Source organism: Salvelinus alpinus, chromosome 18 (assembly GCF_045679555.1).
Source record: "Salvelinus alpinus chromosome 18, SLU_Salpinus.1, whole genome shotgun sequence".
Lineage (NCBI taxonomy): Eukaryota > Metazoa > Chordata > Actinopteri > Salmoniformes > Salmonidae > Salvelinus > Salvelinus alpinus.
In genome coordinates, this window is record NC_092103.1 from 34,331,417 (window position 1) to 34,350,036 (window position 18,620).

General features: G+C 43.1%; 1 protein-coding gene across 2 annotated transcripts; it reads left to right on the forward strand.

Annotated features, from left to right (window-relative positions):
* Positions 1–4,116: 4,116 nt before the first annotated feature.
* On the forward strand, positions 4,117–8,704 carry LOC139544223 (golgin subfamily A member 6-like protein 7). Of its 2 annotated transcripts, XM_071351107.1 has the most exons (3): positions 4,117–7,142; positions 7,324–7,472; positions 7,926–8,704. In XM_071351107.1, the coding sequence occupies exon 3, from the start codon at positions 7,934–7,936 to the stop codon at positions 8,432–8,434; it is 501 nt and encodes a 166-aa protein (XP_071207208.1). In that variant the 5' UTR covers positions 4,117–7,142; positions 7,324–7,472; positions 7,926–7,933; the 3' UTR covers positions 8,435–8,704. The 2 variants fall into 2 exon arrangements, with proteins under 2 accessions (XP_071207208.1, XP_071207207.1); XM_071351106.1 differs by having other exon boundaries at positions 4,117–7,472.
* Positions 8,705–18,620: the final 9,916 nt, after the last annotated feature.

Consider the following 18,620-nt stretch of genomic DNA (forward strand, 5'->3'; position numbering starts at 1 on the left):
CCTCCCCACTGCTCACATACCAAACCAACTATAGCAAGTTGGGGTATGCCAGGCTATAGACAGCCTCCCCACACAGCTCCCATACCAAACCAACTATAGCAAGTTGGGGTATGCCAGGCTATAGACAGCCTCGCCACACAGCTCACATACCAAACCAACTATAGCAAGTTGGGGTATGCCAGGCTATAGACAGCCTCCCCACACAGCTCACATACCAAACCAACTATAGCAAGTTGGGGTATGCCAGGCTATAGACAGCCTCCCCACACAGCTCACATACCAAACCAACTATAGCAAGTTGGGGTATGCCAGGCTATAGACAGCCTCCCCACTGCTCACATACCAAACCAACTATAGCAAGTTGGGGTATGCCAGGCTATAGACAGCCTCCCCACACAGCTCACATACCAAACCAACTATAGCAAGTTGGGGTATGCCAGGCTATAGACAGCCTCCCCACACAGCTCCCATACCAAACCAACTATAGCAAGTTGGGGTATGCCAGGCTATAGACAGCCTCGCCACACAGCTCACATACCAAACCAACTATAGCAAGTTGGGGTATGCCAGGCTATAGACAGCCTCGCCACACAGCTCACATACCAAACCAACTATAGCAAGTTGGGGTATGCCAGGCTATAGACAGCCTTGCCACACAGCTCACATACCAAACCAACTATAGCAAGTTGGGGTATGCCAGGCTATAGACAGCCTCGCCACACAGCTCACATACCAAACCAACTATAGCAAGTTGGGGTATGCCAGGCTATAGACAGCCTCCCCACACAGCTCACATACCAAACCAACTATAGCAAGTTGAGGTATGCCAGGCTATAGACAGCCTCCCCACACAGGTCCCATACCAAACCAACTATAGCAAGTTGAGGTATGCCAGGCTATAGACAGCCTCCCCACACAGCTCACATACCAAACCAACTATAGCAAGTTGGGGTATGCCAGGCTATAGACAGCCTCCCCACACAGCTCCCATACCAAACCAACTATAGCAAGTTGGGGTATGCCAGGCTATAGACAGCCTCGCCACACAGCTCACATACCAAACCAACTATAGCAAGTTGGGGTATGCCAGGCTATAGACAGCCTCCCCACACAGCTCACATACCAAACCAACTATAGCAAGTTGGGGTATGCCAGGCTATAGACAGCCTCCCCACACAGCTCACATACCAAACCAACTATAGCAAGTTGGGGTATGCCAGGCTATAGACAGCCTCCCCACTGCTCACATACCAAACCAACTATAGCAAGTTGGGGTATGCCAGGCTATAGACAGCCTCCCCACACAGCTCACATACCAAACCAACTATAGCAAGTTGGGGTATGCCAGGCTATAGACAGCCTCCCCACACAGCTCCCATACCAAACCAACTATAGCAAGTTGGGGTATGCCAGGCTATAGACAGCCTCCCCACACAGCTCACATACCAAACCAACTATAGCAAGTTGGGGTATGCCAGGCTATAGACAGCCTCCCCACACAGCTCCCATACCAAACCAACTATAGCAAGTTGGGGTATGCCAGGCTATAGACAGCCTCCCCACACAGCTCACATACCAAACCAACTATAGCAAGTTGGGGTATGCCAGGCTATAGACAGCCTCCCCACACAGCTCCCATACCAAACCAACTATAGCAAGTTGGGGTATGCCAGGCTATAGACAGCCTCCCCACACAGCTCACATACCAAACCAACTATAGCAAGGTGGAGGTATGCCAGGCTATAGACAGCCTCCCCACACAGCTCACATACCAAACCATCTATAGCAAGTTGGGGTATGCCAGGCTATAGACAGCCTCGCCACACAGCTCACATACCAGAGCTAAAACACAACTCCAGGTCACAGGTGATACAGGCATCTTTATACCTATGGCCCTTCCCTATGGACCATACCATTAACCAGGGATTTCTTTACCCAAATATGGCATATTAAATCATGTAACAGACAACTTCATTGTACCCACATTTACGTATTCAGTCTAAATAAACATCTTAAACATTCCTGTTTTATCCTCAAAGCGGGAATACTTTCCATTAATTAATGCACATTTCATAGCAACAGTTCTGCAGGCCAACAGGCGGTAAAACCTATTACTTATAGAGCCTCACACCCGAGTGCGCTCCCAATATGCACGGACATGGCAGACAAGACATGGAGCTCTGTGACACGCAACACATTAGTATGGAAATAAACAAACGTCTTTCTCGTCAATGTAGCAAGTGTTCGTGTGCACCTGAACATTGCACCACTGGGAGGATTGCAAATGGTAAATTACTGCATTTAAATTTGAAACTGAAATGCATCACAATACAACACGACCAAACATTTCCTCCACACATAATTAGCCTTACCGTCAGTAAATACCCATGATACTGACAAAAGAGGAAAATAACAGTATATACATTTAGGAGAAATTAATTACTATATACAGCGCCTTCGGAAAGTATTCAGACCCAATGACCTTTTCCAGATTTTTTTACGTTACAGCCATATTAAAAAAAAAAACTCAGCAATCAACACACCATACCCCATAATGACAAAGCGAAAATAGTTTTTTAAATAAATTTTTGCAAATGCATTAAAGTTAAAAAACAGAAATACCTTATTTGCATAAGAAGTCAGACCCTTTACTAGGAGACTCAAAATTGAGCTCAGGTGCATCCTGTTTCCATTGATCATCCTTGAGATGTTTCTATAACTTGATTAAAGTCCACCTGTGGTAAATTCCATTGATTGGACATGATTTGGAAAGGCACACACCTGTCTATATAAGGTCCCACAGTTGTTAGTGCATGTCAGAGCAAAAACCAAACCATAAGGTCGATAGAGCTCCGAGACAATATTGTGTCGAGGCACAGATCTGGGGAAGCGTACCAAAACATTTCTGCTGCATTGAAGGTCCAGGTCCCCAAGAACACAGTGGCCTCCATCATTCTTAAATGGAAGAAGTTTGGAACCACCAAGACTCTTCCTAGAGCTGTCCGCCTGGCCAAACTGAGCAATCGGGTGAGAAGGGCCTTGGTCAGGGAGGTGATCAAGAACCCGATGGTCACTCTGACAGAGCTCTAGAGTTCCTCTGTGGAGATGGGAGAACCTTCCAGAAGGACAACCATCTCTGCAACACTCCACCAATCAGGCCTTTATGGTAGAGTGACCAGACAGAAGCCACTCCTCAGTAAAATGCACATGACAGCCCTCTTGGAGTTTGCCAAAAAGCACCTAAAGAGTCTCAGACCATGAAAAACAAGATTCTCTGGTCTGATGAAAACCAAGATTGAACTTTTTGGCCTGAATTCCAAGCGTCACTTCTGGAGGAAACCTGGCACCATTCCTACGGTGAAGCATGATGGTGGCAGCATCATGCTGTGGGGATGTTTTTCAGCGGCAGGGACTGGGAGACTAGTCAGGATCGAGGCAAAGAAAACTCCCCAAATACAGGTGGGCCAAGCTTGTAGTGTCATACCCAAGAAGAATTGATGTTGTAATAGCTGCAAAATGTGCTTTAACAAAGTCTGAGTAAAGGGTCTGAATACTTATGTAAATGTTTTTTATTTGAAATAAATTTGCTAAAATGTCTAAACCTACTTTTGCTTTGTCGTATTAGGGTATTGTGTGTAGATTGAAGTAGAAAAAAAACTATTTAATACATTTTAGAATAAGGCTGTAGCGTAACAAAAAAAAGGCAAGGGGTCTGAATACTTTCCGAAGGCACTGTATAGGGGAAACACGAACGCGCCAAACAATTTATGAGAGGAATGAAATAATGTGCGAACGTGACAAGTTAGGCCTACTGAGTCAACTTCGTCACACAGACCATTCAATTCTTTCAGGGTGTTTTCATTGTCATCGTGTAGTCTTCATGTTATATATAATATTGAAACCTGTATTTAAATATACTGTAGCAATTTAAGAACAGACGTCATTTGGCCTGGCATCGTTTTGTCAGCAGGTCAAAGCTAATCATTGCTTGCCTCGTTGCTCAATTGACCCTTTGCTAAGCATTGAGCAATGAAGCATGCCAATGATTAACTTTGACATGCTGACAAAACCAACTGGCTCTCAGTCTCAAGTCAAAACATGTTTTTCAAACGGAGAATTTCGAAGTTCTTCCAAACTTCACATTTTAAAGTGTTTAAGGTTAAGTGTAGGTATTAACTCTGCATTTTTAAGGTTAGTGTTAAGTTTAGGCATTCACTCCGAATGGTTAAGGTTTGGGATAGGCTTAAAATAAAAATGTCTATCGCTAAAAACTTTTTATCGCTGGATTCACCAGATGCACCAGAGGCAGATGCTTACACCCATACGCCATCCCTGTCCCTAACGCCCTAGCAAAACTTAAACTTACTTGAAGGTAACCGTGCTCACTGTTGCCCCTAGTGGCAGGTGTCCACGTCATCTCCCGACGTCCTCTGACATGGATGGACATCGAATACTGACTTGTATCAGGGGTGACCTGGCTGGACAAAACAACGCAAGGTGCAAGCAAACGGTGAAGACAGATAATGTTGAAGCATTAACAGATAAGTAAAAAGCATTGGCGTATGCATATTAACCCATCATTCATTAGCTAAATATTTAGCTTAATACTGCAGTGAAAATACACAGTGAATTTACACAGTGAAATAAAAAGTTATCAGATTATGAAATGACAGGTAGGTTTAATGTAAAGCCTATAGGCCTATCAATATGTGCGATCCGCAAGCTGCACTCCCAGTCCCGAGGAATAAAGGACCAATTGATTACGTTTTTTTATAGGGAAAAGAAAACTATCCCACATTGGCTACAAAAACACAATGCAACGAGTCATTTTATTGTTGTTTTCAAGTGAGTTCAAAACTCAAATCTAGGCTGTAAAGCACAGTGAATATATCATTTATGATACCAATGGAAAATGTGGGCTTCTTCTGATACTGAGATGTGCTGTCTGTCATGGAATATCAACAGGGGCTGGAACCGGTTCAGGGAAAAAATGAGGAACTGAATCAAAACCGAGAACAAAAGTGATCTATACTGCTCCAGACAGAACTGTTATTTTAAAAGCAGTTTAATTTTACATTCAGGGCATTTTTGGGGGGGTCCCACAAAAAACTCAACAAAGCACCTATGCAAATCCCTCACTCTGTCACTCAGAAATGTATTACAGTGTCTGCCTGCCTGCCTGCCTGCCGAAAGTCTTTGTCAGTGTGTATGCGGGTGTGTAGGCAACCTAACCCCTCCGAAGCATATTCAGTTTCGATGTCACATCATAAATTAGAACATGCAAAGCCACGGGTGGCAAGTAGCTTAGGTGTTAAGAGAATTGGTCCAGTAACTGAAAGGTCGCTGGTTCAAATCCCAAGGTGAAAAGATCTGCTGTTCTTCCCTTGAGCAAGGCAGTTTACCACTGTTAGCAGTTGATGTTATTCTTTAATAACACAGACCCCAAGGCAAATCAGGGGGAGGAAAATAGGTTTATTCACAGATGATAAATCATAGATGTTATGCTGAGAGGTAGATGGTAGATGTTCATGGTCCTCAGTGATTCTCTCTACAGAACAAAGGGACAGCATGTAATTTTATAACCCTATTTGGCTAATGGCCAAATAGCAAGTATCCTATTTCAGACTCAATATATAGACAAATCCCTCCCATGTCTCTGCATTAATCCCCTGGTTTCAAGAGAAATTGATATTTCACATAGATTTCTCTACGTAAGCATGTCCTGATTTTCAGGAAAAAGTTTGGGCATTTCAACTAGATATCCCTAATATGATGACTGCTGTGTACAACAGAAGATTATCAGGTTCTGATAATCTTACAATGCTTCTTCACCCGAGATTGGCCCCCAATTACTAATCAACCACTTTATTCTCCAGGCTCCACTTTGTCATCGAACTGGACAACCTTGCAATGAGTGACATGTATCCATCGTGATTTTCCCTGGACTTTTACTGCTGACCTCGTTATGAGCAAAACTTGATAAGGACCTTCCCATTTTGGCCCTAATGAGTCTGTTACATATTTTTTTACCATCATCCACTGTCCTGGTACAACGTCATGTCCCCCCCTCGGAAGATATTCCCCACGCCTCTTTTACTTGTCTGTCTGCTTCCCCAAATGGCCAAATAACAAGCATCCTATTTCAGACTCAATATATAGACAAATTCCTCCCATGTCTCTGCATTAATCCCCATTACAGAAAAAACACAATTTCCAATGACCGTTAGTACTCAATTGACCTTTAGCACTCTTGACCTCTCGTACTCTGCATTGTGTATTTATCTTCGACATATTCTTACACCCCCAACAACAACTGCTCCACGGGCGCCGATGACGTTGATTAAGGAACACCCCCCAATATGCTTTGCTTTCAGTCAACTATAGCTAGAAGTAATGTTGCCTGTTGCTTGGGAGACCTGTACAGGTTGTAAGCAAATTGGATAGATTGCAGCTAACGTTAGCTATCTCAAGTCCGACCAATAGTGTATATATATATATCATTGAGTCAGACATTGTAATCGGCTATAATTGAGAAGGTTGGAGTGAAAGCCATCCTGAAAGTACATCAGCTAGCAAACGCTACCTGTCTTAGAGATAGTGAAATGTGTTGTGTTGGCCTGTTGTGCACACAGGGTAAAGAGCCGCCCATGAATTGAGTCAGAAGCCGAGCTCCCCCACCTTAGCTCTAAATTAGTGAGAGTTTGCGGTGTAATTATTTGACCTATTAATTCTCAATGGGCTTTGGTCAAACGCACAACGTAGAAATGAAATGGCATTTCAGATAAACACATTATCTTTTGTTGTTCTTTCTTCTAATGGGAGTTAGGAGGTAGAAACAGTAAAACTGTGTGATGTGACGATTGCACGATCCTTATCTCTGCACATGTACCTGCTGTTCAAGGGTCCGTTTCCACCCCTACCTCTTACTTCCACTTCTAACATTGTCTATGATTATTCATTTTTGAGGACACAACTGTACTCAAACTACAAGAAATGGACAACTGTTAAGTATTTCATAGCTTGTAGTCCTGCTGGCAATATCACATGCCTATTTAACGTCAAAAGGCTGGGGTGCTCGTGCATCTGATGTGAAGATTGTCAGAGAGTCTGGCTGTATCTCTCCTCCTCATCCTGGTGACCAGGTATGTATAATATAGGCCTGGGTGCCTGGACTCTTTAAGCTGATCTGTCAAATCTTGTTTCTTTTCCCAGAGGAGTTGGCAAAACAGCTCCAAGAAATCTGGCACCCAGACTGTATTTCATTCAGGAAAAGAAGACATGTAATTTCTGATCTTGGCTGATTGTTTTTTTTTGTGATTTCAGATCTCGGCTGACCAAGGTTTTACCCTCAGAGACGACTTTGCTCTAATTGGAGTCCATTTCCTCACCCCAGCCTTCACGTGGCAGAAGCCAACTCCCAGTGAAAGAGGTGGAAGAATCAAGAGTCAAATTCAATGTTTGGATTTATACTGGTATGCTTTTTATGCAATATTAGAATGTAATTTCACTGGGACATCTACTAATTCATATTAAGCAGTGCCACGCACACACTGTAAACAATGCTGCAACATATGTACAGTACGTTTGCATGACACACTCCATCTCTGCAATATCCCTATACTGTACATATACCTCGGACAATCTGAATATACTGCACATATCTCTGACAATCTGAACTCCCCTAGAATATCTCAACTGCATTAGGTATTTGCTCCCACACACTTTGTTTTGCATACTTTTTAACTTTCAATTCTCGTGTTGTGACCTTTACTATGCTTATGTGCTATGTGTATGTACTACAATTAGACTATGTGTAAGTTGTTCTGTCCGTGTTCTGTCCGTATAGTTTGTCTGTATTGTATACGCTGCAGCACCATTTCACCAGGTCAAATATCTGGCGATTAAAGGTGATTGTGATTCCATAGAGAGGGTGATGGGTGTCCTAAAGGGAAGATTCCATATCCTCCATGAGCCACTTCGACTTTGCTTCTTGAAGACCCTGAGGGATGAGGTTGACAAGCGAGAAGAGACCCTGAGGGATGAGGTTGACAAGCGAGAAGAGACCCTGAGGGATGAGGTTGACAAGCGAGAAGAGACCCTGTGGGATGAGGTTGACAAGCGAGAAGAGACCCTGAGGGATGAGGTTGACAAGCGAGAAGAGACCCTGAGGGATGAGGTTGACAAGCGAGAAGAGACCCTGAGGGATGAGGTTGACAAGCGAGAAGAGACCCTGAGGGATGAGGTTGACAAGCGAAAAGAGACCCTGAGGGATGAGGTTGACAAGCGAGAAGAGACCCTGAGGGATGAGGTTGACAAGCGAGAAGAGACCCTGAGGGATGAGGTTGACAAGCGAGAAGAGACCCTGTGGGATGAGGTTGACAAGCGAGAAGAAACCCTGAGGGATGAGGTTGACAAGCGAGAAGAGACAAAATAGTACACGTATGTGCTGCTTTGGTGAACATGTCTGATAGTGTTGTTTACAAGAAGACAACTAAATGAATGTGACTGCCAAAGTGATGCCAAAGTGATGTCAAAGTAATCCTGAAATGGCAATCTTATTTTTCACCAGCCCATATTTTTGGAGTAATTTGAATCAGTTAATTTTCTAAAAACTGTTTTATCTGTTTAACCTACATGACTGCCGTCATTTCTTTGAATCAGTTCATTATAATACTGTTTGATATGATTAAATTATTACATTTTGTCTTTGAATCAGTTCATTATCACTCCCCCCTATCTGAGATTTCTACTGCAGCCCTCATCCTCCACATTCAACACCCGTTCTGCCAGTCACATTCTGTTAAAGGTCCCCAAAGCACACACATCCCTGGGTCACTCGTCTTTTCAGTTCGCTGCAGCTAGCGACTTGAACGAGCTGCAACAAACACTCAAACTGGACAGTTTTATCTCAATCTTTTCATTCAAAGACTTAATCATGGACACTCTTATTGACAGTTGTGGCTGCTTTGCGTCATGTATTGTTGCCTCTATCTTCTTGCACTTTGTGCTGTTGTCTGTGCCCAATAATGTTTGTACCCTGTTTTGTGCTGCTACCATGTACTGCTGCCATGTTGTGTTGCTACCATGTTGTTGTCATGTTGTATTGCTACCATGCTGTGTTGTCATGTGTTGCTATGTTGTTGTCTTAGGTCTCTCTTTATGTAGTGTTGTGATGTCTCTCTTGTCGTGATGTGTGTTTTGTCCTATATTTTTATTTAATACATTTTTATTTCTAATCCCAGCCCTCGTCCATGCAGGAGGCATTTTGCCTTTTGGTATGCCATCATTGTAAATACGAATTTGTTCTTAACTGACTGCCCTAGTTAAATAAAGGTTAAATAAAAATAAAAATAAAAATTATAACACAAATAAAAATTAGATTTATTATATTTATATGTATTTTTTTTTTAGTGGCGATTTTAGCATGTAAATCTTGGTGGGGCAAAAAAATAACACAAATAAGTGGGATGCATGCCAGCAAAGCCACTACACAACATAACACGAAACAATACATTAATTGCACTACAACGGCGGCAAACGGTTCCCACAAACTGCATAAAGCTGTCCCAACAGCAGTCCCAACATCATACCACTGCTACATCTGGCTATCAGCGGAGCCTTGTCTGGCAGCGAAACAGTTAATTCAGCCTCATTTACTGCCTTTTAAAAAACATAGCAGATATGGCTGACTTGCTTAAACAAATGTGGTTTCTACTGACAATTAGAAATTGACAATTGAGATGTACAAACTATGGCATGAGGGGACGACAAGCCGATAAGAGTCAATCCGTAATTTCGATTAAGACATTAATGAGCAAGCTAGGACGGACAAAGTCAATATAATTATTTGTTTAGCACTTTTGAAATATACAGCGACAGAATTAAAAACATGGGCCATTCTTACAGTGTTCTCCCTGTACACCAAGTCAGAACCGTAGGATAAATAATGGTATTACTTTCTTAGCTACAGTATACATATCACCCTTGCATATTACATCATTGATGCAGCTGCATACAAGACATTTTTGGACTCACCTTGTGCTGTGCTCACTTGAACAGGAAGGTGGCACGGCGGTCCCTCGTGGGCAAATTTTGTCATCAAAGTCTGGCATTCTCTGGATTTATGGTGCTTTCAAGACAACTGGGAACTAAAGGTTGAATCATGATGACGTCAGTGATCTTCAGGTTGTAGCACTAGAAAGAGGCCCATTCATTCTGACAACAATGCCTTACTGTACGTCATTGAAATTTGAGTCAAATATAACCTATTTTTAAAACCTCTTATAAAGTTGGTTGTAAAGCATAAACTGGATATTTAATATTTTTGACTGATATTATGATTGTTTGTTTCATATCTGCAAAGTAGTTAAAACACTGTCAGTTCCACTTTAATGTAGGCTAAAAACAATTGAGAGAAAGCTATTAATACAGCCTCAGATCTTGGAATATGGGCCAGACACCCTATGGGTCAGACAGCCTATGGGCCAGACAGCTAATTAGGCATTTATAAGTGATATTATTAAGAATAAATAGCTCATTTGAAATGCTGAAACTAGCCAACCTTGGGTCTGGCAAGGGAGTCCACTGGTTAACTATCATCAGTGACTTAGTTGGAAGGGAGGTGTTAGCTAATGGCTATTACAGTATGTTTTCTATTATTGACAATTAATACATATTAATGATAAATTACCTGGAGATTCTGATCCCCTGTTCACACGCACCCCATCATTGTAAGGTATTGTTTGTTTTGTGACACACTTCTATTCGGAGCGCTGTGGTTCCCGGTAACTTAATCCTCCCGTGTATGATAGTTTTTGCCTGCCTCACTAACGACACATTTTGCCTATTCCCTGCCTGTACTTTAGCCTATCGGATTTCCTGTTATCAACCTATTGCCCGATCTCCCGGATGACGTTACTAGCCTTTTCCCTGCCTGTACTGTTGCCTTTTTGGACCCCCTGTGTATGACCTTCTGCCTGCCCCTGGACCCAGCTACCTGCCTCCTCCTGTTGTACTTTACAAACGAACACCTGCAGCGCCCTGCGCTTGAAACCAGCTTTCAGCTTTCCCATCGTGCTCATTACAACTATGTGATTCCATATGTGTTATTTCATAGTTTTTATGTCTTCACTATTATTCTACAATGTAGAAAATAGTAAAAATAAAGGAAAGCCCTGGAATGAGTAGGTGTGTCCAAACCTTTGACTGGTACTGTATATTTTCACCTCTCCTTGGCAGTAAGGCTGGACAAATAGATTCTGTTTTTTTTGGATTAAAAAAAAATCAATTTAATGTATTTATCAAGTAAATACATAGTTGAAGTAGCTAGATACTTTTTCCTAATTTTTGCAATGAGGGCCAATGGGTAAGCAAGGGTTACGGCAGGTTCGTGTCCCCCAAACTGTGGGTGAAGTCTCCAACCAAGGAGTGTGGCCAACAGTCCAGTAGTGTAGCTACTGTCGTTACAAGAGTGATTCAAAATTCTTGAGAGATATTTAATTAGAGAAGAATGGTTTAACCTTTTCAGTGCTAGTTAAGGACACTATGGTTATCACATTTCACATTGGATTTACAGTATTAACAACAAAAAGGAAAGACGTGTTTTTATTTTAATTCTAGTGCCGCTCTGCACACAAGCTTGTTAGCTAGCTAGCTAGTCCAACATTAAGACAATTCTCTGAAGTTCAAAGACATTAAAAGTTCCTTCATAGACGTTGCTCATCAGTAGGTATAATTATGTGGGTCTAATTTAGATAATGCATGTCATAACAACAAGATGCCCTGAGTTTCAAGCCTAGCCTCCACCCTCTCTCGCTCTCTCCCCACTCTCAAAATTTCAGTCACATCTTGCGCCATAGACTTGTCTATCCAATTCATTTAAATAGCTTTCCCGCTCCATAGCAAGCTGCTCTAGGAAAGGAGGGATACCTAGTCAGTTGTACAACTGAATGCCTTCAACTGAAATATATCTTCCGCATTTAACACAACCCTTCTGAATCAGAGAGGTGTGGATGGCTGCCTTAATCAACATCCACGTCTTCAGCGCCCGGGCAACAGTGGGTTAACTGCCTTTCTCAGGGGCAGAACGACAGATTTTTACCTTTTTAGCTCTGGGATTTAATCCAGCAACCTTCCGGTTACTGGCCCAACATTCTAACCACTAGGCTACCTGCCACCCTGATTGGTGAAAACATGTCATGTCGAGCTAAATGTAAATAAATATATATTTCAGAGGTTTCAAAAGGAACAGAAAGGAACGATATAAACCGTTACTTTTGTTTTGTTCGAACCGGTTCAGAAGTTTATTTTGCTGGTCAGAAAAATTTAATGGAACAAAGAATGTTGGTTCTATTCAGAATGAAATGATTGGAAAATAATTTTGGTTCAAACACCTGATTATCACTGTCCCATGTCATCCTATTAATGTGGTCACCAATATGCCCACAGGCCCAGTTATTCAATAAAGCTTACCGTGCGCTCTGCCTCCTCTTCTTGATTGATGGTACTTGGCCCATGTCATCTCAAAGAGCTAAATCAGTTATTCAAAGAATATTATAAGCTGGGTGGTTTGAGCCCCGAATGTTGATTGGCTGAAAGCCGTGGTACATCAGACCGTATACAACGGGTATGACAAAACATTTATTTTTACTCTTCTAATTACATTGGTAACCAGTTTATAATAGCCATAAGGCACCTCCGGAGGGGGGGGGGGGGGGTGCTCTATGGCCAATATACCTCAGTGTTGCATCGTGCCGAAGAACAGCCCTTAGCCGTGGTATATTGGCTATATACCACCCCCTCGGGCCTTATTGCTTAAATATCCTGACGTGTTGACAAAGCCACGGGGCAAAAAAAAAAGTATTTATTGAATATCCAAAACATACAATATATTTGCAGTGAAGCCGCTCAACAACTACATCATACCAGTCATCCAACAGATTCACATTCAGAGTGACACACAGAAGCATCCAAGGTCAATGCCCTGCTCAAGGGCACGTTGACAAATCTACCACCAGGCTAAAAAACGTGAACCCGAACCCTCCAAGATCTCCCCACAGTTCCCCGATAGCTGTCCCTCAACCATTCGAGACCCCTCACACAGTCCCCCCCAAGAAGAAAATAAATAAATAATAAATAAAATGAATTCCATTCCCCACCCCCAAGAACCCCAAAACCTCCGACCACGCTCTTGTCTCTCACCCCAAAACCTTTACAAAACACCACACTTCATATGAGTGCTCACTGTAATATACACTATATATACAAAAGTATGTGGACACCATTTCAAATAAGTGGATTCGGCTATTTCAGACGTACCCGTTGCTGATAGGTGTATAAAATCGAAAACACAGCCATGCAATCTCCATTGACAAACATTGGCAGTAGAATGGCCTTACTAAAGAGCGCAGTGACTTTCAACGTAGCACAGTCATAGGATGCCAACTTTCCAACAAGTAATTTCGTCAAATTTCCTCCCTGTTTGAGCTGGCCCGGCCAACTGTAAGTGCTGTTTTGTGAAGTGGAAACGTCTAGGAACAACAACAGCTCAGCCACGAAGTGATAGGCCACACAAGCTCACAGAATGGAGCCACCGAGTGCTGAAGTGCGTAGCGCGTAAAAATAATTTGTCCTCGGTTGCAACACTCACTACTGAGTTCCAAACTGCCTCTGGAAGCAATGTCAGGACAATAACTGTTTGTCGGGAGCTTCATGAAATGGGTTTCCATGGCCGAGCAGCTGCAGAAAAGCCTAAAATCACCATGCGCAATGCCAAGTGTCGGCTGGAGGGGTGTGTCATGACGTTGGCCTGTGGGTAAGGTTTATGAACCCCCCATAACTACCTTTCTCCCTTCCCTCTCTCTCTTGACTCTACAGAGGGACTCTTGAATGGCCTTTGTTTAACAGAGTCTGGGAACATCAAAGAAGTTGGGGGGAAATGAACCATATTTTGGTAATCCGATCAGTTGAACATATGCGTTGGTACTTAATGAATATGATGTCAGTTCGGTTGTCATCTGAGACATTCTCATCAATGATAGGATGACATAAACTCTACAGTGGAAAGTCTACACATTATAGTTATCAGATTCACATGCAATTTAAATGTTTGAATATAAAATTATTGGTGAAAAGATGTAATTTTAGCTTCCAAATGAGAGATTTGGGTTTTCATAAGGTTAGGGCTCTGCTCAATCAGTGGCCTGCCCCTGTGAAGAGACATGGGTTATAAAACTATGAAAACACACTCTTCTCCCTCCACTATATAAAGCCCTTGACGAAAATGTAACCTCCTGTTCCGAGGACGACGGTCCATACGTTAAAAAGGACTAACATGTGCAACAACAGAACTAAGCCAACCTCAGCGTGAGCTTTGGTTGTGAATGGTATGAACTTTGAACTCTTATTCACTAAAGAAGTGAGACATCCTAGCCGTCGAGTTAGCAACAGCAGCTGTAAACTTGGGCTAGGAAAGGACAGACAGAGTATCCCGTCTACCACACAACGACGACACTACAATGTATTCTGTTCACCACCAGAGACACTCTTCAAAGGACAAAGGATTCTGTTGGGCAACACGGCCTTCCATCTACCATCAACCTATTGAAGCGCAGCTCAGAGTAAATATGTATTGCATTTTCCTTTTCCAAATGGGCGGTAATTTAGAATGCATAGGATATTGTATTTACGATAGCACAGCTTCTCCCTTTGTTCCTTAGTCTTCCCGCTCTTTTAACTCAAATCCAACCCATTTTCCTTTGTGTAACCGGCTGTCATATCTGCTCCATCCGCTAGGGACGTTTTCCTTTATGACATAATTTGTAATCAAGGTATGATTCATTCTATGTATATGTAATTCTGTGTGATTAGTTAGGTATTTAGTAAATACATAATTAAACCCAATTTTGTTTTGCTGATTCAACTTGTTAGCCAGGGTTCGTGAAGATAACCAAGAATTTACAACTTTCAGATGAGACTGAAATAAGGTGACGATTAATATTGACTGCTATTAATGTAAAATATTAAACTAGGTCTTTAAGAGATAACAGCTCTATAATTATTATTTCGTGGTGCCCCGACTTTCTAGTTAATTACATTTACATGATTAGCTCAATCAGGTAATATTAATTACAGAGAAAGGATTTTATAGAATAGCATGTCATATCACTTAATCCGGCATAGCCAAAGACACGACAGGTGTAAAGCTCTCTGCCATTGGATTCTGGAGCAGTGGAAACGCAAATTTATTTCCTTTACAGGGAAATTTTCTCTGCCTCTGTCATCCTTACCCGCACCTGCAGTCACATACCTCTTTCACTCCACGGGGAGTTGAGTGTAGCGGGGAGTTGAGTGTAGCAGGGTGTTGTGTTCCCTCCTCCAAGAGGTGTGCATAACATAATGGGGGCTCATCCGGGATCATTAAACCCACCGGACCCTGCTGCTCTGAGCTCTGTGTGATTGGTGATTGAGGTGTGGTGGTAGGTTGTGAGGTTGGATGACTTGTTTAGTTTGCGTGTGTTAAGTAGGCTGCTGTGTACAAAATGGCAGCCTCAGCAGTCTCCCGGTTTATTGAAGCGCCCTCTGTTGATCGGTTGGTGGGGTTGCGTAAAGTAGACCTTTGCGCTATAGCTGACCATTATGGACTCTTCGTCCCTGAGAAAGCCCTAAAGGCTGAGATTTTGGTGCTAGTCAGGGAGGGTTTAATGAGAAAACAAATTTTCTTGTTGAAAGATGAGGAGAGGGAGGCTTCAGGAGAGGAGATGGGTAGACCTTCCGATGCCAAGTCGGAGGACGGCGCGGAGGAAGGAGTTGCTGATACCCCTTTACATTGCCCCGTTACGACCCATTATCTTCTGCTTCGGGTCGTTCAGACGGGACAGCCAAGCTAAAGGTGAGGCTGGCACGTTTGGAAATGGCACAAAAAGATAAAGAGAGAGATAGACAGATTGATTTAGAAATTAGGAAAATGGAAATTGACAAGGAGGTGAGGATCCGACAACTGGATCTAGACGCTGGCTCCATTGCAATTCCACAACCTGCCCGTCATCAAGCCCACTTCGACGTGAGTAAAAATATTGCTTTAGTCCCTCCATTCCGGGAGTCGGAAGTTGATTCCTATTTCTCTGCGTTTGAGAGTATGGCTGTAGCGCTGCATTGGCCACTCAAGGTTTGGCCGCTCCTGTTACAATGTAAATTGTCTGGGAAAGCCCAGAAAGTAGTAGCTGCTCTCTCCCTGGAAGACAGTTTACAGTATGACATAGCTAAAACAACCGTGTTGCGGGCTTATGAGTTGGTGCCTGAAGCTTATAGGCAGCACTTCAGGAACCACAATAAACCCTCTCACCGTACATTTGTTGAGTTTGCAAGGGACAAAGAGTCTCTGTTTAATCGCTGGTGTTCAGCCAGCAAAGCTAACACCTTTGCTGATATTCGGGAGTTGATGCTGTTGGAGGATTTTAAAAGCAACCTCCCTGATAGGATCGTAGTTCATTTAAATGAACAGAAAGTGGCAACTTGGCTCAGGCAGCAGTGTTGGCAGATGAGTACGCTTTGACACACAAGACGGTCTTTGGTGCGCCTCATTTTGAAGCATAAACCGAAACAGTCCCTGTCACTATCCCCAAAATTAAAAAGCATGGGTTTAGTCCACTCTTTGGCTCCTCTGTTGGACCGAGTTATTGATTCAGCTTTTGGGAAACCGGATCCTATCTATGCTCCGTTTATCTCTGCCGGTTGTGTTTCCTTAACTGGAGAACAAGCGGATCAAAAGCCCATTCAAATCTTATGGGACCCCGGGGCGGCGCAGTCAGTAATCGTTACTGATGCTTTACCCTGGTCTCCTGAAACGTATTGTGGCTCGCATGACATATTACAGGGCATAGAGATAAAAAAACGTACCTGTACCACTACACTGGGTCCACTTAGTGTCAGACATGGTATCAGGACGTTTCCGTGTTGGTGTAGTGTCTACGCTGCCAGTAAAAGGAGTCACATTGCTACTAGGGAACGATATCGCTGGTGGTAACGTCACTCCTGTGTTAGAGGTAGTGGACAACCCAGAAATCAGAACTACAGATGAGAAATTGGTTCAAGCATTTCCCCATGTTTTTCCTGCTTGTGTGTTAACGAGGGCACAGTCTCGCAAGCTTGGAGATGTGGTGGATTTGTCTAGTTCCATTTTTGAGAATGTTGAGGTAGAAGACAATTCCTTCTGCAAGGCCGACAGTTTTTACCCCAATAAAAACTAAGGCAGGGGAAAGTGAAATCGCGCCCCAATTACATGACATTCTTTTGTCTGTCACCCCCGAGAAGGTGATTGAATGTCAAAAGGGAGATACTAGTCTTCGCAAGTGTTTTGCTTCGGTAATTTCCATTGAGGAAGCAAAAACTAGAGGGACCGCCTACTTTATGGAAGCAGGAGTTTTGATGCGTAAATGGGAAGCTCATGACACTGTTAGTGACTGGAGTGAAGTGTGTCAAGTGGTTGTTCATACACCGTTCCGACAGCAGGTGCTCTCACTCGCCCATGACCAGGCGTGGTCCGGGGGGATCACGAATACTTATAACCGAGTCCTTCAACATTTTTTCTGGCCAGGTTTGAAGTCTGATGTGGTCCAATTTTGTAAAACATGTCATGTATGTCAACTCACTGGGAAAGCGAATCAAACAGTTCCTCGTGCGCCGCTCTGCACGATTCCTGTGGTGGGGGAAGCGTTTGAATGAGTGATACTCGATTGTGTAGGTCCGTTGCCGAAAACCAGGTCAGGTAACCAGTTCTTACAAACAATAATGTGCAGTGCTACTCGATACCCAGAGGCTATCCCTCTCCGTACTATAACGGCTAAGACTGTGGTGAAGGCACTAGTGATGTTCTTCTCTACATTTGGACTCCATAAAGTAATCTAAACTGATCAGGGAATCAACTTTATGTCAAAACTGTTCTCAAATGTGTTAAAGACACTGTGTATTTCCCATCAGGTCTCCAGTCCGTATCATCTGGAGAGTCAAGGGGCCCTCGAACACTGGCATCAGACGCTAAAGGCGATGCTACGCAAGTATTGCATGGATACCAGTACCGATTGGGATGAGGGGGTGCCCTTTGTTCTATTTGCTATCAGGGAAACAATACAAGAGTATTTAGGTTTCAGCCCTGCTGACCTTGTGTTTGGACACACCCCACGGGGTCCGCTAAAAGTTTGAAGGAGCATATCCTATCTCCTACACCCAGTAGCGCCCCTAAAAATGCGTTGACTTGTTGCCAGTAAGATGCGGGAGAGACTGCACGCCGCATGTGCGTTAGCCCAAAAGTCTCTCTCCTCGTCTCAAAAGTGCATGAAGTTAGATTATGACAAAGAGGCTGTTGTCTGTTCTTTTGCACCAGGGGATCAAGTTTTAGCTTTGTTGCCAATCCCTGGCTCATCTCTGTCAGCACGTTTTTCTGGGCCATATCTTGTAGAAAAAAAACTCAGTGACACCAATTATGTGATAAAGACTTCAGATCGTAGGCGTTCTTCCCGTGTGTGTCATGTTAACATGCTGATAGCATATTATGTGAGTGATTCTCCAGACAGCTCGTCAGGTAAGCCGGTCCAGCCCGACGTCGCCAGTGTGGCTGCGGTGGT